Source organism: Leucopleurus acutus (assembly GCF_964270905.1).
Source record: "Leucopleurus acutus genome assembly, chromosome: 7".
In the NCBI taxonomy this organism is placed as follows: Eukaryota; Metazoa; Chordata; class Mammalia; order Artiodactyla; family Delphinidae; genus Leucopleurus; species Leucopleurus acutus.
The window spans coordinates 8,306,839-8,332,628 of record NC_139150.1 but is presented as its reverse complement, the minus strand read 5'-3'; the positions used below and the strand labels follow the sequence as shown (position 1 = coordinate 8,332,628).

The window sequence follows — 25,790 nt, the reverse complement described above, 5'->3', positions numbered from 1 at the left end:
TGCATGCAGGCAGCCCTTACTGTGTGCCCCGCACTGTGCTTCACCCACCTCAGTCACCGTTCCATTGACTTTTTCTGTTACTATCTGTCATCTGGAGGGAGATAGGTCTCCTGAGGCCTGGAGCGGTGAACGGACTTTCTCAAGATTGTGCAGCTATGAATGGCAGAGCCCAGGTTCACATTTGGGGCCCTCTTGACTCCAGTGCCCCAAATTTTAACCACAGTTACTCTTGCCCTTTTTGTTATTTCTCGGGTGTTAATGAAATCAGCCTCAACCTGGCGTACCCGGCCTCAGCTGGGTTAGTTTGGGTCAGGTGGCAGGTGGGTTTCAGGCAGACCAAAGATATCAAATAGGGTCTTCAAGGATTTTCAGCATTTCAAAAGCTAATGTGATACTACAATAAAAAGGATCTTTTTTTTTCCTTTTTTTAGATGTTGGGAGTAGGAGTTTATTAATTAATTTATTTATTTTTGCTGTGTTGGGTCTTTGTTTCTGTGCGAGGGCCTTCTCTAGTTGTGGCAAGTGGGGGCCACTCTTCATTGCGGTGCGCGGGCCTCTCACTATCACAGCCTCTCTTGTCGCAGAGTACAGTCTCCAGACGCGCAGGCTCAGTAGTTGTGGCTCACGGGCCTAGTTGCTCTGTGGCATGTAGGGATCTTCCTAGACCAGGGCTCGAACCCGTGTCCCCTGCATTAGCAGGCAGATTCTCAACCACTGCGCCACCAGGGAAGCCCAAAAGGATCTTTTTAAGGCAAAGGTAGTAAGATATTTTCCGGATAAGCCTGCCCAGTCTAACTAAAACAATAAAATATATTTTTTTCAGCCTAGAATTGTATCGATTTAGAGTGGTGATGCTGGTTATATCACATGGGGCAGATATTTTGATTAATTAATCTTTGATTAGTAAGTATGGTAATTTTCAGTAGAGAAATTTGTTTGATAAACATCCTCTTTCAAAATTCGAGATTTATGGGGAATCAGGAGAAGGTAGTCACAAGGAAAGAACTTCACCAATAACTCACTCTTTTAGGATATTTTATCCACAGATCTGTCTAAACCTTTCTCAAATTTGAAGCTGATTTTTATCATATGTCTGCTCCTTTCTAAAATATAACTTCCAGAAACCCAGAGTTTTCTATAGAGAAATTTTTATCTCAGATAAGTTAAAAACTTTTCTACATGCAGAAAGGGACTTTTCTTCAGAGAAATTTGTTTTAAAATTAGAACCTATACACTGTTCCCCACCAGCTGGATGGGGAAAGTCAAAGGAGGGAAGTCATAGATTCTGAACTGCTTCCCAGGCAGTGACTTTCTTAGAATCCTGCCCCCGCACCAGCCCCTGTTCAGGCGGCTCTTTTTAACCACAAGGGACGGCCCTCTCTGTGCCAGGCCCGTGTCGGGCTCTCGAGACACAACAGTGAAAGGCCCTGCCAGGGTCACAGTGAGCTCACGCTTCAGGGAACAGCAGGCATGGGCGCCAGTTCATGGGTGTGAACAGGCTGCACAGCTCTGGGGTTCGAGAAACAGCTTCGCTTCCTTTTCTGAATCAGTTCAGTCTAATTTGGAGGCCCCTCCCCTCGGGTGCAGAGACCACCAGCACTGGTTATTGGAAGGGAGCGCCCTCTGCTTCCCTGGGGCTTATCCATTGGAAAGCACGGGGGGCCGGCGGGGGGCGCCTATGGACTGCAGTCCGGTCGCCTCCTCCAGGCCCACGTGACCCCCTCTGAGGCAGGCGGAGGCCAGGTCTGGCCTCCCAGGCACAACACAGCCACCCGACCCGTCCAGGAGGCTCTGTGCTCAGGGGCCAGTGTCTCCTCCAGCCCAGCCCCTCAAAGCCCCCAGCAGGTTGCTCTGCCCTAGTGGGAGTAGAGGTGGGACAGGGGAGAGGAGAGGGGATGTGTGTAAGGGAACTGGGCCTCTAGAAACACAAGGCTGCTGTGTCCTTCCTGAGTCGTTCATTCATTCAGCAAATCTTTACCCAGCGCTTCCGATATCTAGGGGTTTCAGCAGTGAATATAAGCACAAGTCCAGCCATCAGGTGGAGTTTACCTTTTAAAGAGAGCAGGTAGACAATTAACAAGATAAATAAGAAACACATGCAGTTTGTTAAATGGTGCTAAGGGGAAATGAAGGGGGAAGAGGGGCCGGAAGAGGGGCCGGACTGGGCAGGAGTGGGGTGTGCGGGTCACCGGTCACCAGTTACAGGGGGTGAGGAAGGCAGGCCTCGCTGGGAGAGGGGCGAGGACCGAAGACCCAAACGGAGTCCAGGTATCAGGACTGAGTGTTGAACATGAAGGTATCAGGGTGAGTGTTTCAGGCAGGGACGAGGGCAGGTGTAAAGACCTTGAGGAGGAACACTCCAGTACGGTCAAGGTGACCCCAAGATGACCTGTGATGACCTCAAGATGACTCATAACAGAGTGAGCAAGGCTGCGAGTGGATAAAAATGACATTGGCAAAGAGGACCAGACTCCAGCAGGGCCTGGTAGGTGACAGGTCTTTGCGTTGCACCCTGGTGAGCAACTGGAGGCTTTTGAGCAGAGGGGCGACGGGGTCTGGAAGAGGAAAGCGGCTCCACCCCCGCCATGCTGTGGAAGCGGGAAGGGCGGGGACTGCGCTCATCTGACGGGCACGCCAGGGCCTTGGACCAGGACCGCCGCAGGGGAGGCGCTGAGCAGTGGTCAGGTCCTAGATGTGCTTTGCACGTGAGAACCAAGATAACGTGCGGTGAATAAAGTGTGGCTGTGAGGGGAAGAGAAAAGGAGGACTGCAGTCTGGGGGCGCGAGCAGCTGGGAGAACAGAGAATGCCATTTACGGAGATGAGGGAGGCTTTTAGAAGAGCAAGTCCGGGGAGAAAGATCAAAAGTCCAGTTATGACCCATCAGCACCTCTGAGATATCCCAGTGCAGACAGTGAGCGATCACCTGGTTCAAGTGCGGGCTCCGGAGAGGGCTCCCTGGGGGTCATTAGCAGGCAAGTGACCTTTAGGGTCCTGAGACTAAAGAGATCACCCACTGGGAAGCGGGGAGAGACAGGAGGAGCCAGCAAAGTAGACTGAGGAGTGGCTGGAAGGACAGGAGAAAGTGGGGTGAGGCCCTGAGAGGCAGTGTTGAAGGGATGGTGACCCGCTGTGCCGTCTGCCTCTGGCAGATCGGGTCTGAGGTGGCGCTTGGCTTTACAAGGCCACTAGGAAACTTGACAAGAGCAGGTGTCTCTGGGGAAGAAGTGGGGACAAAAGCCTGATTGCACAGGCCAGGAGAGATTGGGAAAGAGGAAGTAGAGCCAGGGAGTCCAGACAAGTCTTCCAAAGAATTTTGCTTTAAGGGAAGAAGAATAAGGAAGAGTCTAACAGCTAGAGGAGGAAGAGAGGCCAAGGATTTTGTTTTCTAAAAGGTGGAATAAACAGCATGTGTGAGGCTGTCGGGAAAGATCCGATGGAGAAGGGGAAACTGCTGTGCAGGACAGAGGGGAGAAGTCCCCGAGGGGGCAAAAGCCGCGGGCCAGCGTGGAGGGGGGTGAGCTGCGTGCACCCCACGGCACCCAGAGCTGTGGGCAGGACACAGCAGCTGGGGGAGCCGCTGCTGGGAGATCGGGTGTCCTTCCTGAGCGCTCGTTTTCTCAGGGAGCGAGGTCTTTAGCTGAGAATGAGGATGCTTTTTCTCCCCTAGTGAGTCCACTATAGCAAAAACAGAACTGACTCTGGTGAGTTTTTCTGTCCCGATAACTCACTCTGTTAGAAGAACAGTGATGAGACAGTATAAGTTAACTGCTTGACAAGGCACAGTGGTCACATCAAAGGAGACCTGAAGCTTCAGGTGGGCCAGCGGTGGTCATCCCCAGCCTAGCCCCACATCGCAGTGGGCAGCAGCAGCAGCTCTGGCTCCATGACCTCTGCCCTCTCACAGAGGGGCCACAGCTGTCGATTCTCACACTAGGAATGGCAAGAGACGGCTTCATGGGTGTGATGTTTCTTATTAGGGTGATGAAAATGTTATAAAATCAGATTGTGATGTTGTACACCTCTATAAACATACTACAGTTCATTGACTTGAATGCTTAAAATGGATGAATTTTATGGTATATAAATTACATCTCAGTAAGGCTGTTTTTAAAAATAAGATTGTATGGCTAAAACGTGATGGGCTTCTGGAGTAAAAGGGGCCTTTGTTTCTATGTGACCTTTCTCACTCGAAGAGGGTCTGAACCACCTGGACTTGTGTTTAGAGCTCGGAGCAAGCCAGGAACTGGGTAACTGAATTAACCTGGCCTTAATCTAATGCTGGCTCAGATTCACCAAGGTGATACAGGCACATGGCTTCAAATGTTCATAATAAAATGTTGGGGGAGTGGTGTACAGCTCCCATCACACATGTCCTGCTGAGTGAGGCTCAGAGCGTGGTCCCCTTGCAGGAGGCCTTCCTCCATCCAGGGGCTGCCTTCAAGTGTCCCTTCTTCTCTGCAGTCAAGCCAACCTGGTTCTCTCCCAAGTAGCACTTGTGAGGCTGTGGACAAGCTACTTCGCTGCCCTTTGCCTCAATTTTCTCATCTGTAAAATGAGTGTAATAATAGCATCTACTTCATAAGTTTGTACAGATTAAACGGAAGAATGTTTTGAAGCTCGGTGCCTGGCTGATAGTAAATTCTCCAAAAACGGCAGCTATGATGACTTGTAGCAGCAGAAACATTACTCTGGCTCAGACTGCCTCCTGCGCCTGAGAATCTGGCATCATGGCGATATTCGTCCTGGCTTTCATAAAGAACGAGCAGATAGGATGCTATTCTTGTGGCCTGTTTCTCATGTATCTAATTATGGCTACCTGAGTGTTGTCTCTAACAAAAATGAGTCGCTCTTGTTTCGTTGCAGACAGTTGCATCTATAAAAAGGTTTGCCCGTTTAATGGTGGCTCTTTTTTGGTTCAACCCTCTGCATCAGATTTCCAGTTCTGTTGGAACCAGGCTCCCTGTGCGATTGGTAAGGAAACCCTTTATCATCATGTTCTTTCCCGCTCAGTAGACATATCTGAACAGTTCCATCCTATGTAGGCAAACTCACTGGCTTACCGCTAAATTGCTATGAAGTATGTGAGTATAGTGAGTACTCAAAGCCTTCTTCTTCTTTAATTGTTTTTCATTTGGTTCCCCTTTGGGGACTATTGTCTTCCACTGTTCCTCCCAGGTCTTCTCAGTGCCTGAGCATGTGAGCATTTGAGAGCAATTATATATCAGTTTCAGTAGATCTTGAAAAAGATCTCCAGCCTTAAAACTCTGACAGACTTGGGGGAGGAGCACAGTGCACTTGGCGTCCTTTTTATACATTTTGAAGCTTGAACGTCTAGAATTACAGAAACTCGGGCACTGTGCCTGCCACTGAAAACTCAGGACGCGAGTGGCGGCGCTTCGTTTCTGTGATTCAAGATCCACAGCTGGGCCTCTGCCTGGGGAGAGTCAGATCAGAGCCAAGAATCCTAGCACTGTTTTCCTCAGAGTAGAAGGCTTTGTTGATAGGTAAACATGATAGAGTCTTGAGAGGAGAGCAGAGGAATGGATCCAGACACTCGGAGGATGGGGTCGGCTCAGATGCAGATTAGTTATGGTAAAAAAGGGAGGGAAGGGTTGGAAACGGCTCTCAGGTCTGAGCCACGGCACTGCACCGGGGGCCCACTTGAGAGATCAAGGCTAGAGGCGTGGGTGTGGTAGGAAGAGTCAAGGTGAAGCCAAGAGAATGGATGAGTCGCCAAGGAGAGAGGGCAGAGGGAATGGGCCAGCGTGAAGGAGAGGGTGCGAAGTGGCCGGTAAAAAAGACAAAGGTGGGCTCACAGGGCCACTGGGGCAGCTATGGCACCTGGAAGTCATTAAAAAGATCTCAAGAAGAGAGGCCAACGTTTAACAAATAACTCAGCAAACCCACTGAACCCGAGGGATGCTGTGAGGGGCAGTCCCTGCCCAGACACACAGACAGGAGGAGCATAGGGGAGGGTGACCCAGAGACAGGGAATGAAGAAGGAGTAAAGGCTAGGTTCCCGGGTGGAAGGCATGTGCTAAGGCCATGTCAACCTGCAGTCTGGACCATAGGGGGAAGGTCTCCAGGACCTGGGTGGGCGGTGCGCCCCCAGAAGATCGGGTACAGGACTGCAGCAGGAGAAGGGCGCAGGGAGAAGCTGGGACAGTGCACACGTCACTGGGCAGAAGCTTGGCAGCTAAGGCAGGCTTTCCTGGAATTGGGGGATATGCACCCGTGAAGGAAGAAGAGAAGCAGCCAGAGGAAGGGGAGAGATGGGAGTTGCCGGAGAAGCAAGGGGGATGTGAGAGGGTCCTGGCAGCTCCACAGCCGCAGGCACAGGCTGGGAGCTGACGCCCCATTGCCTTGCAGTCTGTGCATTCCCCTACCTGCTGGCCTTCACCACCGACTCCATGGAGATCCGCCTGGTGGTGAACGGGAACCTGGTCCACACGGCCGTCGTGCCTCAGCTGCAGCTCGTGGCCTCCAGGGTGAGTAGAACTGGGGTTTTATTTCTGTGTGAGGGGCTTTGGGCACCCCCAGCACCATGAGGTTTCAGGCGGACGCAGACATGTTCACGGTGAGGCTGACATGCCAACACCTCGTGAGTGTTGAGGTGAGAAAGCTGAAAACAGGCTCATGGGTTGGGTTTTCCTGTGCGAGTCCCCTTGGGCTTCAAAACGGCCTCCTTAGTGTTAAGACACTCGTCGGTGCTGGTGGCAGTTGGGGAGCGCCCAGCTGAAAAGAGAGACCCCCCCATCAAAGCCTGGGTCCCTATTGCCCTGAAGAAGAGGCCAAGTCTAGGAAAGTAAGAGCTTGCAATGTTCCTTTCTTCCTTTGCCGCTGTCTGTCCTCAGTTTGAATTTGTGTCCCACAAACTATGGCTGACAGACTAATTCACGTCTGGTAACAGAATGTGACCAAAACCGAAGGATGCAGGAACGACGATCTTCCAAGCTGTCTTCTACTCCTGGCGCATAATCCAGCAGGTCTTGTTCTAGTCCCCTCCCCCCAGTCAGCCCCACACCCTCTCCCTGGCTCGCCAGGCCAGGCTGGTGCCTGCTGCACGCCTGGAGCACTTTTCCATCCTGACCTGCATCACATTTGGTGGTGGGTGACTGCGTACTTTCCCCACTGCACTGACAGTTCTGTGAGAGCAGAGACTGAGCATCTTATTCACTAACGTAGCGCCAGTGGGGTGCTGGTAAGTGTGTAACTACCACCAGCCCTCTGGAAAATGAGTGTGTGTATGTATACACACACATATATGGACATCAGTTGATTACAGATTTTACTGATTATAAAATGTAAAGAGCTTACAATTTACAAATAATAAAATATACAATGCTTTTATCTTAAAAGTCCATTTAGCCAGCTGGCTCTCACAAAATGCTTTTGTTAATTTTGGCTGAATTCCTTTCTACGTAGCCAAACTAATGCTGCAGATCAACCACAATTTTATGGTTGGAATTATATCTCCATCCCTTCTTCTTTTTCCAAGTTTCTTGTCATTAAATCTGATGTGTGGGGCTTCCCTGGTGGCGCAGTGGTTAAGAATCTGCCTGCCAATGCAGGGGACACGGGTTCGAGCCCTGGCCCGGGAAGATCCCACATGCCGCAGAGCAATTAAGCCTGTGCGCCACAACTATTGAGCCTGCGCTCTAGAGCCCGCGAGCCACAACTACTGAGCCCACGTGCCACAACTACTGAAGCCCGTGCACCTAGAGCCCTGCTCCACAACAAGAGAAGCCACTGCAATGAGAAGCCTGTGCGCCGCAACGAAGAGTAGCCCCCGCTCACTGCAACTAGAGAAAAGCCCACGCACAGCAACAAAGACCCAACACAGCCAAAAATAAATAAATAAATAAATTTATTTTAAAAAAATCTGATATGTGATCTATTAAACTATTTTTTACTCTTGTAAAAATCATTAAACCAAAACTTCTCTCAATTTTAGCATTAGATTCAACACACTTTTAATTTTAGTCTTCATTATTAACATTTTCTTCATCACTGTAAGTCTAGACAATCAACAAAACAACAAATCAAGCTCTGATTTGTAGCATTTGCCGATTTCCATGGTGTAAACAGTCCCACCATGACTGATCTCAAGCTTCCCATGTGACACGATGGAACACAGCGTTAGGAGCCGCTGTTACACAGCATCGCCCCACCCGCCCAAGACAGTGTTCATGTAAATTACCTCAAGAGCTTGGAGAATACTCAAGGTAGTAAAATAATTAGGAATGGCTGAATTTTGATATTTAGTTCCTTTGTTTTTTAATATAATTTAAGTTTAATAATGGCTGTGTTTAGCAGCCGGCTTGCAAAATCCCTGAAACTCAGTGTCCCTGAGTCCACATACCACCGCCGTTACCCCAAAACCAGCGCATCGAGGGTGTGCTTGAGTATTTGCTGAATCATGAGAACCCATCTCCCCACCTGTGACATGGTCTGACTGAATCCCAGACCCTCTCCAGTTCTAACCTCCAGGTGCCCGAGATCCATGTCGGGGAAGTGTGTTGTGTCTGTGTTTGCAGCAGGTGTGTGGGAAATTGACTCTTTTCTATTGTGTATCAGCAAACAGATAAGTGGGTGAGGTGAGCGCTCAGGAAACGTCTGAGTGCAGAGCTGGAAGCCGCTTCCCCGGCTCGTTCCTGCACCACAGTCCCCGAGTGGGGGGGGGGGGCAGTTGGGGGCCCTGCAGTGATGACAGAAGGGCCGGTGGGTGCAGGGCCTGTAACAGCAGGTGGCTCAGTAACGCCTTCTCTTTCTCTCTAGTCGGATATATACTTCACAGCAACCGCATCTGTGAACGAGGTCTCATCCGGAGGCAGCTCCAAGGGGGCCAGTGCCCACAATTCTCCTCAGACACCCCCGGGCAGAGATACTCCAGTGTTTCCTTCTTCCCTGGGGGAAGGTGAAGTCCAATTTTTACTGTCTTATGATAGATAGTTTTGATCCATTCTGATTTCTCTAGTTCACTGTCAAATACTGACATGTGACTACTGCCGAAGGAACTCACTATTTGAAGCCATAAAAAAATTTGCAGTGTGGTTGCATTCTTAAGAAACCTTGTGATAATGCCCCCCCCCCCCCAAAATCCCATTATGAAAACAGTTGTTGCAATGGGGAGAAGGGAGCTGAGGGCTAGAGAGATTCCAACTTGCCCCAGCAAGTTATCTTTCCTTCAGGGATGTTAACAATATAGTAGGTTTTTATAGCTTAAAGGACATAGTCATACACAGACATTACTCAGCACCCAGCTTTCACTCTGCCTGGCTTCACCTTTGAACCCTGCCCGCAGGCCTTTGTTGTGGTTACTGCCTCGTGCTTTTCCTAACTTCTCACCACAGAAGTCGTCACTATGGCTCGTTGTCACGAGAGCTTGAAGCTCCCGAGCAGGACAGCTGTGCTTTTCTTGTCGACTCCTTTCTCCTGTAACCAGGAGTGGGTGCATTTTTCCCCATTTACCCATGAACACGGTGCCCTTAGAAAATAGAGCCGTCGGGCACCCTCACTTTATTGCCCCCAGTGAGACTTGGGAGGTCAGCCTGCAACATAAACTCTTCCTTCATGCTATGTTGAGGACCCAGGAATTATCCTCTTGTGAATAACATGAACTCTTCTTAAAGTTCTGATGTTCTTTTCGAACTCTTATTTCAGGTGAGATTCAGTCCAAAAATCTGTACAAGATTCCACTCAGAAACCTGGTGGGCAGAAGCATCGAGCGGCCTCTGAAATCGCCCTTGGTCTCCAAGGTCATCACCCCGCCCACCTCCATCGGCATCGGCATCGCGGCCATTCCTGTCACTCACTCCTTGTCCCTGTCCCGCATGGAGATCAAAGAGATAGCAAGCAGGACCCGCAGGGAGCTGCTGGGTAATGGCTCTCGATTCTTGTGTTTGCACTGTTTGTAAAGATAGCCGCTGGTTTTATCTGTGGATATTAACTGTCCTCAAAAACAGTGAGCACTTTCATAAGGAATTTATAAAGAAATTATAGTGCACCTGCACCGAGGAATACTATACCTCATTTACCCAGTGACAATAATGTGTCAGTCTGTATTTATTGATGTGGAAAGTGCCCAAACCATGTTCGGGGGGGAAGGGCAGTTTGTAAAACAGTAGGTCTAGTCTGATATGACTTTTTTAAACATAAGTATCTACCTATGTCTAATTTCCTAGGAAAGTGTCCAGAAGGGTTTATATCCTGAAGTCCTCAGATAACATTTCACATTCGTATATCCAAAATTTTAATTTACTTGGGTTGTTTTTGTTTTCCATATGCTTTGTTTTCTTGCACGTCTGTGGTACAGTTCAGTTATCCTTCTCAAAGCCCCTGGACTGTGGGGCAGTTCTATGGGGATGGTAGAGATGTAAGATCTTTGCTGTGCCCTCCTCTCTCAGTTTACAGGTGGGAGACCAGACCAGAGAAGCATAAAGCACCATGATGATTGTGATAACGCTAGAATGTTATAAAGATTTTTGTTCAGAATTTTGAAAACAAAATGAGGAAAAGTGGAAATGTTATGTCAAACCAGTAAGAACTGGTTTGAAAACTTGAATTGGCATCTGCACGGCATAAAACTGCAAGGACAGCTGGCCTTGGCACATGCCTGTCCTGCAGTAATGTTTCCTGACCAACTGGAGAAGGGGATTCGGACCACCTGACAGGGCAGGCCTTGACATTGGCAAAGGCAGTTGGTTTTAGAAGCTGGTGCCTTCCACGGCACTTTTTAAACATATGCGTTGCTATTTTTAACCCACTATACCCTCAGAAAGCTTGATCTGCCAACTACTATTATATAAACCACCGTGCTTTTCAGAAATTGAATCTCTGAGCTGGAGAATTACAGTTTCCAGTGGTAGGACTGTAGATTTTCTCTCCTTCATTAAACTCCTCTGACTCTTTTTTCCCCAATACATATATTCGTTCTAATCAGAAGAAAAAAGACCTTCTACCAACAAGACAACAAGAAAACCATTTAAAAATATAGACTTTATCATCATTCTTCCTGCCTCGATCCCAATAATGTACCAATACCCAACCAAGAGGAAAAGGGCATTTTCTGTCTCTGTGGCAGCCCTGTGGTAATGACCTCTGACCTGTGATTCTCCCCTGCAATCCAGGCCTCTCCGATGAAGGTGGACCCAGGGCAGAAGGAGCACCAAAGCCCAAACCAAAAGCCCGGAAGCGGGTGGAAGAAAACCAAGGAGGCCCTAAACCAGGGACAGTGAGGTCAACTAGCAGCGAAAGGTAAAGAGGGACGCAGCCCCCAGCAGCCCCTTCTCAGGGTGGTGGCCCCTGAAGTCACAGGACAGCCACAGGGCCCTTCCTGCTGACTGAGGATGCCATGTGCTGGCCCCTTCAGCCAGCCACAGCAGAGGGCTAACAGCCAGCTCCTCCCTGAGGATCCCCAGAGAACACTGCCTGCCAGGGAGGGGCCCAGACAAACGGGTGACCTCACTAGCAATCCAACAAATGCACATTAAAGTACACTGAGACTTTTTTTGCTTGCCAGATTGACAGGGATTTTTAAAAACAAGAATGCTCAGTAGGAGTGACAGGCGCTCTCCAGTACTTGTGGTGGGCGTGGAAACAGGTACAGCCTTTCTGGATGGCCGTTCAGTATCACGCGTCCATGAATATTTGTTGAATCCCACTGATTTGTCCCCTGAGGTTCTCTGTGTCCCTTGATAACATCTTGCCTGCTCCTGTGTGGAGGGCAAGGCGGCACGTGTCCAGGCTCCATTGAGTCATTCAACACACGTTCTTGGAGCACCTGGCACTGAGCTGGGGATATGGAGCTGAACTTCAGGGGTTCACAGGCTGGTGGGAAAGGCCAACAAAGACATTCTAGGAATTACAGCATTCCAGGGTGGCAGGTGGTGCAGAAGAATGAGGGATGCCATCACAGCACACCTGGGCCGGGGGTGGTGGGTCCCAAACATCAGGAAGGGCTGAGCCGGGTCTCATAAATCAAGCAAGCATTAGCCTGGCCCAGAGAGGGGCAGTACTCACTCACGCTTTAATCCAGTGCACTTTCATTGAGCCCCTACTGTGTGACCAGGCCCCTGCCCTCGTGGACTTTACATTCTAGTGTGGAGAAACAGATAATAAACCTGTGAACAAATAAGCAAATGCTATCATTTCCATTAGTGACAAGCACTGCAAGGAAATCTATAAGAAGGTAGTGATGGGGGTGGGGCAGATAGAAGGTCTACTTGAGGTGGGGGCTGGGAGTCAAGGAAGGCTTCTTGGAAGAAGTGGCATTGAGCTGAGCTTTGAATGAGAAGGCGCTGGGGGAACAGCCCCTCCGACAGCAGGAATAGCAGGGGTAAAGGCCCCGAAGAGAGAGAGAGAGAGAGAGAGAGAGAGAGAGAGAGAGAGCGAGAGCGAGAGAGGGAAGAGAGTGGGTCAGCTTGAGCGCAGACAAGGATGCAAGGTCAAAAGCGGCCAGAGGCTGGGCCGGGGCTTTTACAGGCTCCAGGAGTACTTGTTGAATGAATGAACTCCCTGAATTTGGTCAGATTGGTTTTGCAGGTGTCAAGAGAATGAGCGTCCTGAATGCAGGAGAAAATAGAGAGGGCGGGGGTGGGCTGGGAGGAGGCTGGAGGGGTCAGGCCGTGGGGAGCCAGGGGAGGGTTTTAGACAGAGTGACATTATCCCGACATTATCCCGATTTTCCACACAAACACCTGTGTGTCACCGCTGGCCTTTAAAACCCATAACCACCCATGAGATCGGGCTGTCTGCCTGCAGAACACCAGCTCTGCTGGGGTGGGGGTCACTCCTGCACTTCCCCACCTCTCCCCCATAATGGCAGGGGGAGGGGGAGAAGGGCTCCCGAGTTTAGGGGAACAGGAAACAGAGCAGCCAGCTCAGCGGTGCCCCGGGATCCGTTCACAGTGACTTTTCTCCTCTAGGATCATGTCGAGCTCCTTGGAAAGTCCTTCCACTTCCGAAGCCAATCCCGAGGGGCGTTACCAGTCGACAAGCTCCGACCCGGACCCTGTGGCTGAGAGAGAAGGCAGCCCTGTCTGGGGCAGCAGCCCCTTTCAGCTCACAGCTTCCTCGGACGAAGACATTATTGACTTGAAGTAAACAGAGTCCCAGTCGAGTTTGCCATCTTTAATTTTCTTATGGACGTTTATACTCTTTAACCAGTTCCGACATCAGTTCTCAACAAAATGTGGCTTTTAGCCTGTCCGTGGTCTATTGGACCAAACCTTCTGCACCCTCGGCCAGTTTGGGTCACTCTCCAATGTCCGGTGCCATCTTAACCTTTGTTTCTTTCTGTTCAGGAACCATCAGTACCCTTGTAATTAAGGTGGTAGATTTCATTGAGGTTTTAGATTGAAACTTTGAATAAATCAAAAATGTTCATTCTTATTTACTGCAACCTTCTCTTATATTTTATATACTTAGATGGAAAAGTTATTTTTTCATTACAGTTTTGTTTTGTCACATACTGTGTTTCTTTTATAAAGAAAAGCCATTGCTTTGAAAATTTATTATAAATAAGTTTTCTTTCTGCACCTTTGGCCCCTGTTGCTGTTTCAGTTCACTGTGAGTGGAACCAGCTGCGTTTCTGCCTACAGACTTTTGAGAAAAGCTGAATTTTTAGATCTTCGAAACTCCTGCTTCTTTCTCTTTGTGTCTCACAAAAAAATAGTAAGGTATAGGAGCCTGTTAAAGAGTCTTAAGATTTTTTGGGGGGGTTTATTGTTATTGTGAAATCATATAACCAAGAAACAGTTACTCTCCATCATCAAAATTATCATTCTCAAATTCCCTCCTCTTGTTCCAGTCTGCTTTGCTCTCTCACGTGAACCAAATGATTATCCTTCCTCTTATCATGTATCTGCCTTCCGTTGCTCCCTCCTTAAAGTGAGAAGAAGATGTGAGTTTGGCCAGGTGGGAATGAAACAGTGAGATGTCAGCCTCTAGCCAGGGGAAATCAAAGGAGGGAAACCTAGTTTCGCTGATATTGTAACAATTTTAAGCGGTGTGAAGAAGATAATTTACTTCTGGCTTTAGTCTGATGGATTCCATGTTATTGTCTCGTCTTGCCTATATTACCCATCAAAAGAAACCTGAGATCATTTGCCTGTTAAAGTGGCTCTGAGGAGCTCTTCTGCAGGTCTTCTCACTAGGTACAGAGGCCTGCACTTGACATGACCTTGATCTGATAGATTTCACACAAGTTCTGGACCCTGTCTCCTTCTGGGCCTTGCACACTGTGGGGAGAGCTCCCCTCTCTGCCTGTGGCACAGACGGTCCAACATGAAGCATCCGAGCTGAAGGCTGCCTGGTCCCCTTCAGCAAAAGGCAACAAGATCAACTACATACTGTATCTCAACCTCACCTAAAGTTTTGTGAATTCGATTTTATTATTCTTGCTTTTCAAGTAAGGAAACTGAGGCTCAGAAAGGGGCAGTGATTTGAACCTGTGAGTTCTCTGATCCCGGAGCTGTGCTCTCTCTCTCTCCCTGTCCACCATACAGAGCCAGGCTGAGAGCCTTGTATCAGTTGAATCTGGCTGGTGTTTTTCGTGTTAAAATACTCTGTAAGCGTCATGAGCTTGTATGTGTGTCTTTCCTGTCATTTTTCTTTTTCTGAAGTTTCTTACTTCTCAGCCTGGAATAGAAAAACCAAGGGCTATTTAGACCATTCTTTCAAAGAGATTGGCAGCAAGTGGCACCCCATGATTTGACAAGAGTCACAGATCTGAGGAGTGGATGTAGAAACGGCAAGAGGTGGGCCCTACTAAACAGACTGATGGTGCTTAGCTTACAAAGGGGGCGCGGGAGGCTGACCTGGCAGCAGTGTCTGCTTACAAAGGCCGAGAAGTGAACACTGCACACTCACGGGGAGGGAGATGACCAGCCAGAGGGTGGGAGTAGGTTTGTAGGGATCCGTGGCTCAGAGGGCTGGCTGGCCTTAGCTGCGCTCGCGGATCACCCTGTTTACAGAAGCCTCTCTGCATAGCCCTCAGGCTGAACTGCAAAGTAAACCGTCTAAGTGCAGCGTTTGCCCTTGAAGTCTGAGGCATCCCTCCTCTCTGCAAACATCAAGTACCCACTGTCTGGAGCAGGAGATCATGTCCATCGGGGGAGGGAGAGAAGTAAACAGGTGATCACAAGCAATGATAAGTACTAAACATTTATGACTGGAGCACAGATGCTGAGGAAGCACAGAGGGGCGGTTGCCTGTCTTGAAAGACAGTACTATCTGGTGACTGCACTATTCATACAGGTTAGCATTTGAGTACCTGGCATGTGCTTGGTCTTTTTATATATTGCCCCTACTCAAAACCCTCCTGCAAGATAGTTAACTGTCATCTCCACTTAGAGATGAGGAAACAGAGGGCCAGAGAGGGATTAGAAGCTAAGCCTATCACTCTCTTAGCCCCGGTTCTTGCCGGAAATACACAGCACTCCACCGTAGTTGCCCGCACCCAGAGAGTGCGGCATACAAACGGCGAGATTCTACAGCGCACTGACTTCATCGTACTCACCTCCAGCAGTGACCTGGGTGCACGCACATAGAGAGGCTGGCTATTAACATCCGCAGGGGACTCAAAATTGGGAGATATTAAGATGAAGATTCCAAAGTCAGGGTTACCTATGAAGTGAGTGGAATTTAACAAGAAGCGTAGAGCTCACTGATTTAAGCCCAGATCAGTCATAGCTATGAGGCATGAGGGACCCCGCCCAACACAGGATCTCAGCACCCGAAGGTTCTGGTCATCGTCGGCAACCTGGGCCTCCCCCCGCCCCACCTCAACCCCGAGTCGTGACGAGCACGGAGGTGGGCTGTGGCGCCAAGGGCCACGCCTCTGCCCCGGCAACGAAGCTGGAGCGCCAGGCTCGGCATCCGAGAGACTGGGCCAGAACCGTTGTTTGGAGACTTTCCGCCCTGCGGCTCTACGTGGGCAGAAGTGCCCAGGCACCAGGGCAGCGGTTAACGCCGAACAGGAACCGCAGACCCGACCACAGAGGGGAGTTGCTGCTGCCCAGAGTTGGGGCGGGAAGTTCTGGGCGCGGCCCACGTGCTCCGCCTTCGTCCAGCTCCTAGCCCCATTGGTTGAAGCTAGGTTGAGAGGCGGATCCAGGCACACGTGCAATCCCCGCCCTCTACCCTCATTGGCCGGTTCGGTGCGAGGCATCTATATGACCCCGCCTCCGAGCTCGCATCACACTCCTATTGGGTGGCTGTGTGCTCCGGCCCAGCTACAAACTCCGCCCCACCTATACACTGGATAGCTCTGTCCTAGGGGTGGTTCCAGCGCTCGTCGCCTACCGGCTCTTTGCTTCCATTGGTCCGTTTTGACTTCAAGGGCGGCTCCTAGCGCAGAGGCGAACACCGCCTTGCGTTCCCATTGGTTGCTCCCATACCAGCTGCCGTTCCGACCCCGCCCCAGAGCCACCACTCACCGTTCATTGGCTGGCTCTGGCCTGACAGGCCGGTGCAGGCCACACTCGCTGGACCCGCAGCAGTTCAGGCGTCGGAGAGGACCGGGCAAGCGTTGGCGGCGGACATGACGCCTGGGGACCAGGAGGAGACCCAGCCGCTCCTGCGGCCGCCGGGCGGCAGGTGAGCGGACAGGGGAACCCGAGCCCCGGGGGCGCTGCCTCGCCCCTCCCGCTGCGCCAGGCCCCGCTCACCGACCTCCCCGTCCCAGCAGCGCTCCCCGCGGCCGCCGCGTCTTCCTCGCCGCCTTCGCCGCTGCTCTGGGCCCACTCAGCTTCGGCTTCGCGCTCGGCTACAGCTCCCCGGCCATCCCGAGCCTGCGGCGCGCCGCGCCCCCGGCCCTGCGCCTCGACGATGCCGCCGCCTCCTGGTTCGGGGTGAGGCCTTGGGCTCACCCTCCAGCCCTCCTGGGACCCTCCTTCGCCCACCCTTAAGATGGGCGCCAGGACCCTCCCCCTGCCTGGCTTCGGGCGGGCACTGAGACCCTCCGCCGAGTACGTCCCGGCTCCCCTGCCAGGGGTCGCCCATCCCCTTTCCCCAAGGCCGCTGAGGGTGGGGTAGAGGGCGAGGTTGGGCCATGGCACCACCGGCGCCCCCTCCTCAGCCGACGGTCGCCCCGCCCCCAGGCCATCGTGACCCTGGGCGCCGCGGCGGGGGGCGTGCTGGGCGGCTGGCTCGTGGACCGCGCTGGGCGCAAGCTGAGCCTCCTGCTCTGCGCCGTGCCCTTCGTGGCCGGCTTCACCGTCATCACAGCGGCTCAGAACGTGTGGATGCTGCTCGGAGGCCGCCTCCTCACCGGCCTGGCCTGCGGCATTGCCTCGCTAGTGGCCCCGGTGAGTGTGTCCCCCAGCCTGGCGCCCTGGGACCGGGAAGAAGGAGCAGACCTGGGGGCCTTGTTTCTCCCTGGCTGCGGCCTCCTGCCTGCCTGGCACCATGCCCCTTCCCTGCTTCGTCTTCCTTACACTCCAACGGGCCTTGGAAATAGCCGCTGTTATTGTCCTTGGTTACAGATGAAGTGAGCCTAAGAAACCTGAAGTCCTTTGTTTAGGCACAGCTAGTCAGTGGTGAAGCTATTTCTGGAGCCCAGAATGGTGCCACTTAACAGGCTCTCTCTTTTGCTCTACAAATAAGATGGCATCTGTAGATGGTCAACAGAAGCCTCACAGTATGGCTCAGATCCCCCCCACCCTTGTCATTCAGACCACTGACTACAGTTAAGCAGGAAAATCCTGTTCTGGTTTGTCCCCAGGGGCAAAGGCTGCTGGGACCTGCCGCTCCCCTTCATTGCTCAGGAACGGGTCCTCCAGCCACTTCCCCTGCTTCTCTCTCACCACCTCCTGACCCAGCACTTTCCAGGCTGCCTTTGGAGCTGGACATCTGGGTGAAATCCCGGCTCTGCCACTTACCAGGGCAGAGCACCTCTCTGCGCCTATAAAATGGGAATAATGGCATTACCTTGTGCTGTGGTCGCGAGGCTTCAGTGAGACCCTGCACATACAGCCCTGGCCCTCGCATGGCCTGTGGAAGGACTTTGGACCCTGGCAGCTGGGGTTGTGGGGTGACCCGTGAACTGCCGCTGGTCATGAGTTTGGATGATCAACCACCCACACCCTAACCTGGTCAAGACTGAGAGAGGTAGCTCAGAATCCATCCCTTTGCACCTACCACTCATTTCAATTGCATTTGCTGGGTAACAGGCAGCAGCTAGGTTGGATTTTATATTTTGGAGGGTTTTTTTACTGGGCAAAAGCACACTTTTGTCTTAGACATGGGCATAAGGTATGGAATAACCTAGAAGCATAGGCAAGGGCTTTCTGGCTCCTGAGCCCAGAGGATGCCATGGCAGTCACTGGTAGCAACTGAGGTGAAGAGTTCCTGCTTTCACTCCAGGGGCACCACTCAAAGTATGGTCCTTGGACCAGCAGCCTGGGTGTCACCTGGAGTTGGTTAGAAAGGCAGAATCTTGGACCACCGCACACCTATTGCATCAGAATTTGCATTTTTTCAAGGGTATACATACAATAAATGAAAGGTTGAAAAGCCCTTCTCGCCCCCGCCCCACACACATAGCAGCCACTTCTATACCCTTTAAACACCTGCTGCAGATCACTTGGTGGGGGCAGGGAGGTATGCGGAGGGCTCTGCTGACCAGGACCTGCAGTTAGGAGCCCACTGGGCCTGCAGTTGCCCCAGCCAAGGCTCTCCTCAGCTCTGAATGGTTGAGACTTTTCAGTTTTAAGAACTCTTCGACCCCAAGTAAAATCCCATCTTAATTACCAACAGGTATATATCTCCGAAATTGCCTACCCCGAAGTACGGGGGCTGCTCGGCTCCTGTGTGCAGCTCATGGTCGTCATAGGCATCCTCCTAGCCTATCTGGCAGGTAGAGTTCTCGTGTTATCTCTCTTGGTAACTGTTAATGGCTCCGTGGCTATTTTACAGATATAGAAACTGAAGTTCAGAAAGATCAAGGGATTTGCCTGAGGTCACACAGCCACTGCCCAAGATGCCAGGTTCCCAGACCACCTCCCTGAGACCCTGGGTCACGTGGGTCTTGGGACAAAGTTCTGGGGAGAGCTGGAGAAGGTGATGTCCTCATCTTCCCAGAGCAGAAGCCCATTCCAGGAGTCGGGGGAGGGCTGACTGGTTAGGTCAGTACTCCGCTGTGTGGTGACAAACTAGGGTCCTGGGGGTGGAGGGGGCACTCCAGAGTCTTTAGCCTAAGAGCTCGGAGGACCCAAGCCTGTCTCCTTCGGAATCAGTACTGGATTTGCAGCCTGAAGGAGGCAGGTTCCAGGGGACCCGAGGGTCAGAGCTGGGGCCAGCATGAGGAAGCTTCCAGAGGCAGACTGGAACTGAGCTGGGATAGAAGGAGGGCAGGCTTCATATCTGATAGTCCCAGGTTAGGGGAATCTGCCAGTTACTAGCTGTGTGACCTTGGCCTAGTCACACCGCCCCTGGGAGCCTCAATTTCCCTGTCTTTAAGTGGAGATAATCCTACCTAGTCCGAGGCTGTTGAGGGATTAAGTGACACTGTGAAAAGTGCCTGGCAGCAGGCCCCAAATGAGAATTGTCAAGGAATGGCCTGAGAACCGCTGGGGGGGGGTGGGGGTTTTGGGCCTGACGGGCCGTGGCAGGGCCTGGGGCACGTGCCCTCTGGTTCTTCAGAGTAGCTGACATGCGGGTCCGTGGTCTTTCATTTTTACCCACTTAACCATCCTGAGTCTCATTCAGAGTCCTGCCAGCAGCCTAGCTGCCTTGCGGGGCCAGCAATATGCCAAAGCCCCTGCACAGACACTGACGTTCGGGACAGACATGTGGGTCGCACCCGTAGAATTTCCTCCAGGTCATCATAATCTGCACTTTCATTGATCAATTTCTGTGAGTTTTGATTGATTGGTTTTCAGTGAAAAGTCTCCCCCAACTCTGTCCCTCTTCCTCTGCGGAGGCACCAGCCTTGCCTGCTTCTCGGCAGCCTTCCTGAGAGTCTGCATGTAGGAGGACTATGCGTATTTATTCTCCTGCTCCTGCCTTTTAGACAAATGGTGCTGTATACCACGTCAATACATAGCGAGCGCCTTTGTTTAATGGCTACGTAAATATTCACTGATATACCCCCCATCGTTTCCACAACATTTAGCAATAATAATGACAATATCAACAACAAACCTGAGGGTAGCCATGCAAAGGCAGTGAGGTCCCCACCCCTTAAGCTGAGTCCCTGGGGTTGGCGAGGGGGCAGGCACTCCCAGAGAAGGTCCAGGCTGGCTCACCCCAGCTCTGATGTCTGACCCACCCCGCCCCACCCAGGCTGGGTCCTCAAGTGGCGCTGGCTGGCTGTGCTGGGCTGTGTGCCCCCCTCCTTCATGCTGCTGCTCATGTGCTGCATGCCTGAGACCCCTCGCTACTTGCTGACTCAGCACAAGCGCCAGGAAGCCGTGGCTGCCATGCAGTTCCTGTGGGGCTCCGAGCAGGGCTGGGAAGAGCCCCCTGTCGGGGCTGAGCACGAGGTGAGGGGCTGGGAGCCAGAGCTGGGGGGAGGGGGCCATGAGGTATCACCCCTTTGCAGCCAGGGGAGGTCAGCACAGTCTGTTGCAAAGGCTGTACACACACAGTGGCGGGTGGGATGAGGGGTGTTGTCCTGCTCGAGCCCCGCTGCTTGGCTGGGCCCCAACCTTGGACATCCCTGGGAAAGCCTGAGCCTTGACCTTCCTGTCCCAGGAAGAGAAAGGCCGGGCCACATCAGAGGAAAATGCAGGTGCAGATTTGAGGACTTAGATTTTTTAAACAGGGAGTTGTCAGGCAGGGGAGAAGACTGAGTCTCTGCCCCTTACCTGCTGTGTGACCTTCCCATCTTTAGCCCTAGTTTCTTCATCTGTAAAGTGGGAGTCATAGCACGTGTCTGGCAGTGGTGGTGAGAATCAGTGGGGCGTGGGGAGGCGCTTGGCCCAGGCCCAGACCCAAGGCTGGTGGGATTCGGGAACCCTGGGCTCTTTGCTCACAGAACATCTTTGTGGATCCCCCAACAAATCAGGAAGGGACGTGGGGAGGTGAGGATCTTGTCACCTTACAAATCGGAGGCTAAAGTGATGCAGGGACCTGAAGTAGAGGCTTCAGGTGGGGCCGGGACAAGGAGCAGAGGCTCCCTTACTCCACCAGGCCTCAGGACGGTGGGCTCAAAGCTGGGGTGCCCTCGGGACAGGGTAGAGAGAAGCACTGATGCCCGGTCTCCGTCTGAGCAGGGCTTCCACTTGGCCCAGCTGCGGCGTCCTGGCGTCTACAAGCCCTTCATCATCGGCATTTCACTGATGGCCTTCCAGCAGCTGTCGGGCATCAACGCTGTCATGTTCTACGCAGAGACCATCTTTGAGGAGGCCAAGTTCAAGGTAAAGAGGCCTCTGCCCCGGCCTGCCTCACCTGGATGCCATATGGGTGGGACCTAGTTCCGGGGTCTTTGCCTGACCCGCCTCGGCCCATCTCCTCAGGACAGCAGCCTGGCCTCGGTCATCGTGGGGATCATCCAGGTGCTGTTCACGGCCGTAGCGGCCCTCGTCATGGACAGAGCCGGGCGCAGGCTGCTCCTGGCCTTGTCAGGTGAGGCCCAAGGGTGACGGCTCAGCCCTCTGCAGGTGGGTGGCCCAGGCCAGCCTCCCACCACAGGCTGGAGGGTCTTTTCTGAGGTCACCACGTTGAGGGAGGAGGACAATGGCTGCGTGTCCCTGAGAAAAGGCCAGACTTCAGGAGAGCTCTCACTGAGCACGTGTTTGAGACCGGGCCCGTGCTAGCCGCATCGCTGCATCACACCTTAACCTTCACAGTGAACCTACAAGAAGGCGCCATCAGGGCCCAGTGTACGATGAGGAAACTGAGGGCTGGGCTGAAGCGGCTCAGAAGCTTGTGGTCTTTCTGGGCAAGTGACTTTACCTGAGCCTGTTTTCCCTCTGTGGAACGGGGTAGCTGTGGGCCATTGTGAGGCTCAGGAGATGATCCGAGTGAGGCTCCTCGTGTTCTGAGCCCTACCGAGCACTTGGTGCTGCTGGGAAAGCAGGTCTGGCCTCTGTGGCTGCTCCTGCTTCCTCAGGCCAGGGAGGGTCTGCTTCCAGGAGCTTCTTGGAGTTTGCTGAGGTGCAAGGTCCAAGCCGGGGCTGGCAGGGCCGGGCTGGGGTGAGTGCAGCCAGGCAGGGCTCTGCTCACTGCCCGTCTCAGAGGCATCCGGGCCACGTTGCTGTGGCCCACAGTGCACTGAGACTCCCGCCCCCCAGTGCCACGCGCCCAGGCCGCGGGCCGCCTCCCCCTGCCCTGTCCCACCCACTGCCGCGCTCCACCTGCAGGTGTGGTCATGGTGTTCAGCACCAGCGCCTTTGGCGCCTACTTCAAGCTGACCCAGGGCGGCCCTAGCAACTCCTCGCACGTGGACCTCTTGGCGCCCGTCTCCGTGGAGCCCGCCAGTGGCAGTGTGGGGCTGGCCTGGCTGGCGGTGGGCAGCATGTGCCTCTTCATCGCCGGTGAGTGGGGGGGCTGGGGGGGGTGAGGGAGCCGCCCTGTCGCCACCGGGTTCCTGTGGCTCCCCGCGAGGCCAGGCCTACCCACCCTCACCTCTGCATCTGCAGCTCTGACCGTGTACCAGGCACCAGGCTGAGCCCGTCTCTGCTCCTCTCACACGACAGCCCTCCATGCAGGCCCCTCCTTGTCCCGTTCCGTAGCAAAGGCCTGTTGCATAAGAAGTGAGGACAGTGGCCTAAGACTCCAGGGTGGGATCCAGGCCCCCTCAGGCCACAGCTGGGCAGCCCCGCAAGGCTTCAGCCCAGGTGGTCTGCGGCGAGCTGAGGGTCCAGCCCCGTGGGCCCTGACGCCTATCTTGCTCCCGCAGGCTTTGCTATGGGCTGGGGACCCATCCCCTGGCTCCTCATGTCTGAGATCTTCCCTCTGCACGTCAAGGGCGTGGCCACAGGCGTCTGCGTCCTCACCAACTGGTTCATGGCCTTTCTCGTGACAAAAGAGTTCAGCAGCCTCATGGTGAGTGCGGGCCCCGGTGGCCTCCCCCTCACGCAGTAGTCGGCAGAGAAGCGCTTTTCAGAATTACTCTTGTTGCGAGAGACTTGGGGTCCGTGGCTCTGCACGCAGGCTGAGGCCCCAGCATCTTGCGACACCATCTTGGTCAGGGGTGAGGGGGAGCAGACGGGCCGGGCCGGCGAGAAACCCAGGCTGTGGCCACTCAGGAACCTCCAGGCTGTCCAGGTGGAAGGACAGCAGAGCTGACCTCGTCCTCCACTGGACTCTGGGGACACGGGCTGGGAAGCAGGGCTGTGAGAGAAACTCCGGCTCTGGAGTCAACAGGCCTGGGCTCCGTCCCCATCTTGGCCGCCTCCCTGCTGGGTGGCGTTGGGTGTGCTGTTCACCTTTCTCTGAACCAGCTTCCCGGACTAGAAATGGAGAAGGGTAGCGTACCTTCCTCTTAGGGTTGATGGGAGCGTCAGTTCAGTTCAACATTTTGCCACCTTCTCACGGATGGACTGACACAGACATGGTCCCTGCCTCAGGGCCTCCCATCCAATAGAGGGGACCACTCTGGTGCAGACAGTCAAGCCATTTGTTCAGTCATTCGTCCCCTCCCCAGGTCTACTGGTACCTACCATGTCCTGGCCTGTTCAGGGTGCCAGAACAGCAGTGGATGGGATGGACAGGGTCCCCTCTATGACAAGGACTGACATGAAGTGGACAGTGGTGGGAGGGTGAAGCACCAGGAGGCCGGGCTGGGGCGAGGGGAGGCAGGTCACGAGAGGAGTGGATGCTTGGGGCTGTAGAGCCTGTGCTGCCCTGGGGAGCATGTCAGGAAGACCAGAGCAGAGGCCTGGGGGTGGAAATTACTTGCCGGGAGCTTGGAGGGGACAGACAGTAAAGGAGGGGGATGGCACAAAAGGACCTAAGAGGACCTGGGGGTGTACAGTGCTGAGAGGCCAAGAGAAAGGCTTCAAGGAGCGGGGGCTGGGGTCACCATGTCCCAGAGGAAGAGGAGCTGAAAGGGAGCGGCCTTTGGTTCTGGCACCTGGGAGGTCACTGGGGCTGGGCTGGGAGAGTGGACTGACTCTGACCGAAAGTCACCGCTCCCTCCCCGCTCCACACATGGGCCCTGAGTGTCCCCGTGCGTGCACACGCCCCCATCGCCACCTGCCGATAGCTCCCCCGTTTCCTCCCGCACCAAGAAGAGACTCCTAAGGCGGCAGGGACCACAGAGGGCAGGGCCAAAGCTGAGTGTAGAGCGGAGGTCTGTGGGCCCTGAGGTCAGGCACTGGGGGAGGAAGCCCAGCTGTCACTGGATAGCAGGTCTCTGGCCTGGGGGCAGTCACTTCGTCACAGTGAGCCTCAGTGTCCCCGCCACACAACTTCCACACCTTGGACAGTGCTCAGCTCAGGCTTCTGGATGGTGGACCGCAGAACCCCCTCCACTCCCCTGAGCCTGGGCGGGGTGGGCCCCGACTGGGGCCTAGGCTTGTCGGCTGGGGCATGAGGGCTCCTGACCTGCCGCGTCCATGCATGGCCTCTCCACTCTCTTTGCAGGAGGTGCTCAGGCCCTACGGTGCCTTCTGGCTGGCCGCTGCCTTCTGCATCTTCAGTGTCCTTTTCACTCTGGCCTGTGTCCCTGAAACCAAAGGAAAGACTTTGGAGCAAATCACAGCCCATTTTGAGGGGCGATGACAGCCCCTTCCCGTGAGTGGCTGCCCCTCCTAGCTGGACCAGCTTTGGGCCTCGGAGGGGATGGTGCCTGCCTTTGACTCCAAACTGAGCCTCAGCTGGAGCCTGGACGCCCCGCCTGCCCCCAGGGAGTCAGGAACCAGGACTGTAGCCCCTTGGAGCTTTGTCCTCTGGGGCCCCACCTTCCTGCCCAGCTCTCTACAGCTCAGTGAAGCACGGGGACAAGGTTCCCAGCCCCTGGGTCCAGTTTCCACTGCTGCCCTGTGACTCGTGTGGAGGGAACATCTCAGAGACGCTTTGTTGTGCTGTGGTCAGTCCTCCACGTGCCATCTCCATCGCGACACAAAAGTGACAGCGGAGAAGGGGGACTCTTGGTTCCTTGTTTTCTGGAGAAGATGCTTTTGGAGGCTGGGTGATGGCCATGGTTACTCCTCTCACATGGCTGCATTATCAGGAAGGAACTTTGCCAAATAAATATTGGACTCAGAAAATCAGGTCATGACCTCTTTGTGTGGGCTGCAGTCCAGAAGGGCATGTTCCTGTCCCTTCCATAAAGCTAGGCTCCCACAGACTGTCTTGCCAAGAACATCTGTGGATCTGCTTTCTCACGGTCAGCTAGGCTTGCCTTTGGCACTTGGAGGTCATTTCTGACTCTTTCCTTGGGTTCAGTCCCCTGAATCATTAGTCATCAAATCTTGAGTTCCTCCTGCAAAAAAGAAGCCTCTCTTCATATTAACTTTAATGGAGCCAGAAGTCTTTTACAAATTACTTTTATTGTCTACTGTATAAGTAATATGTGTTTATTGCAGGAAAACTGGAAAACACAGATTTATGTGATATAATTATTTTTTATGGCAGTTAACCATCTGCTAGGCACTATCCTAAGTACTTTACAAATATTAACTCCTTTATTTAAATAATAAAATATTCACACCTGCACCTTACCAGAGAATTTCGTTCTGTTTTAAAAGATCTCTCCCCCAACATACATGCTTCCCAGCATCACTACACAGAAGTGGGATGCCCTACTTCCCATTCTGTAACCTGTTTTTATTCACTTCTCAGGCTGTGCAGCCCAGCATGTGCCCACCTTGACATCTTGTATTAAGCTTTGTAATG

General features: G+C 53.1%; 2 protein-coding genes across 6 annotated transcripts in view; both read left to right on the top strand.

The window, feature by feature from the left end:
* The window catches only part of GARNL3 (GTPase activating Rap/RanGAP domain like 3), a gene marked incomplete at both ends in the record, with an annotated part of 153,893 nt that extends 140,787 nt beyond the window's left edge, over positions 1-13,106 (top strand). For all 3 annotated transcript variants that reach the window (XM_082843295.1, XM_082843293.1, XM_082843294.1), the window contains 6 exons: positions 4,866-4,973; positions 6,372-6,490; positions 8,781-8,919; positions 9,666-9,881; positions 11,132-11,258; positions 12,929-13,106. In XM_082843295.1, the coding sequence (XP_082699421.1) occupies positions 4,866-4,973; positions 6,372-6,490; positions 8,781-8,919; positions 9,666-9,881; positions 11,132-11,258; positions 12,929-13,106 (887 nt within the window). The remainder of the gene's footprint in view (positions 1-4,865; positions 4,974-6,371; positions 6,491-8,780; positions 8,920-9,665; positions 9,882-11,131; positions 11,259-12,928) is intronic.
* A 3,409-nt stretch (positions 13,107-16,515) lies between these two features.
* Positions 16,516-25,580, top strand: SLC2A8 (solute carrier family 2 member 8). Of its 3 annotated transcripts, none has more exons than XM_082842183.1 (10): positions 16,516-16,601; positions 16,693-16,855; positions 17,105-17,311; positions 18,762-18,861; positions 20,289-20,488; positions 21,221-21,364; positions 21,464-21,572; positions 22,310-22,483; positions 22,849-22,994; positions 24,537-25,580. In XM_082842183.1, exons 1-10 carry the CDS (start codon positions 16,546-16,548, stop codon positions 24,672-24,674), a joined length of 1,437 nt encoding a protein of 478 aa, XP_082698309.1. In that variant the 5' UTR covers positions 16,516-16,545; the 3' UTR covers positions 24,675-25,580. The 3 variants fall into 3 exon arrangements, with proteins under 3 accessions (XP_082698309.1, XP_082698310.1, XP_082698308.1); XM_082842182.1 differs by having other exon boundaries at positions 16,527-16,601; positions 16,690-16,855; XM_082842184.1 differs by lacking the exon at positions 22,849-22,994 and having other exon boundaries at positions 24,537-24,697.
* Positions 25,581-25,790: the final 210 nt, after the last annotated feature.

Excerpts from the sequence above, each read along its gene's own strand:
- SLC2A8 (XM_082842182.1), top strand. The coding sequence starts at position 16,546 with ATGACGCCTGGGGACCAGGAGGAGACCCAGCCGCTCCTGCGGCCGCCG. Across the intron at positions 17,312-18,761 it reads TTGCCTCGCTAGTGGCCCCG|GTATATATCTCCGAAATTGC; the intron begins GTGAGTGTGTCC and ends AATTACCAACAG. Across the intron at positions 21,365-21,463 it reads TTGAGGAGGCCAAGTTCAAG|GACAGCAGCCTGGCCTCGGT; the intron begins GTAAAGAGGCCT and ends CCATCTCCTCAG.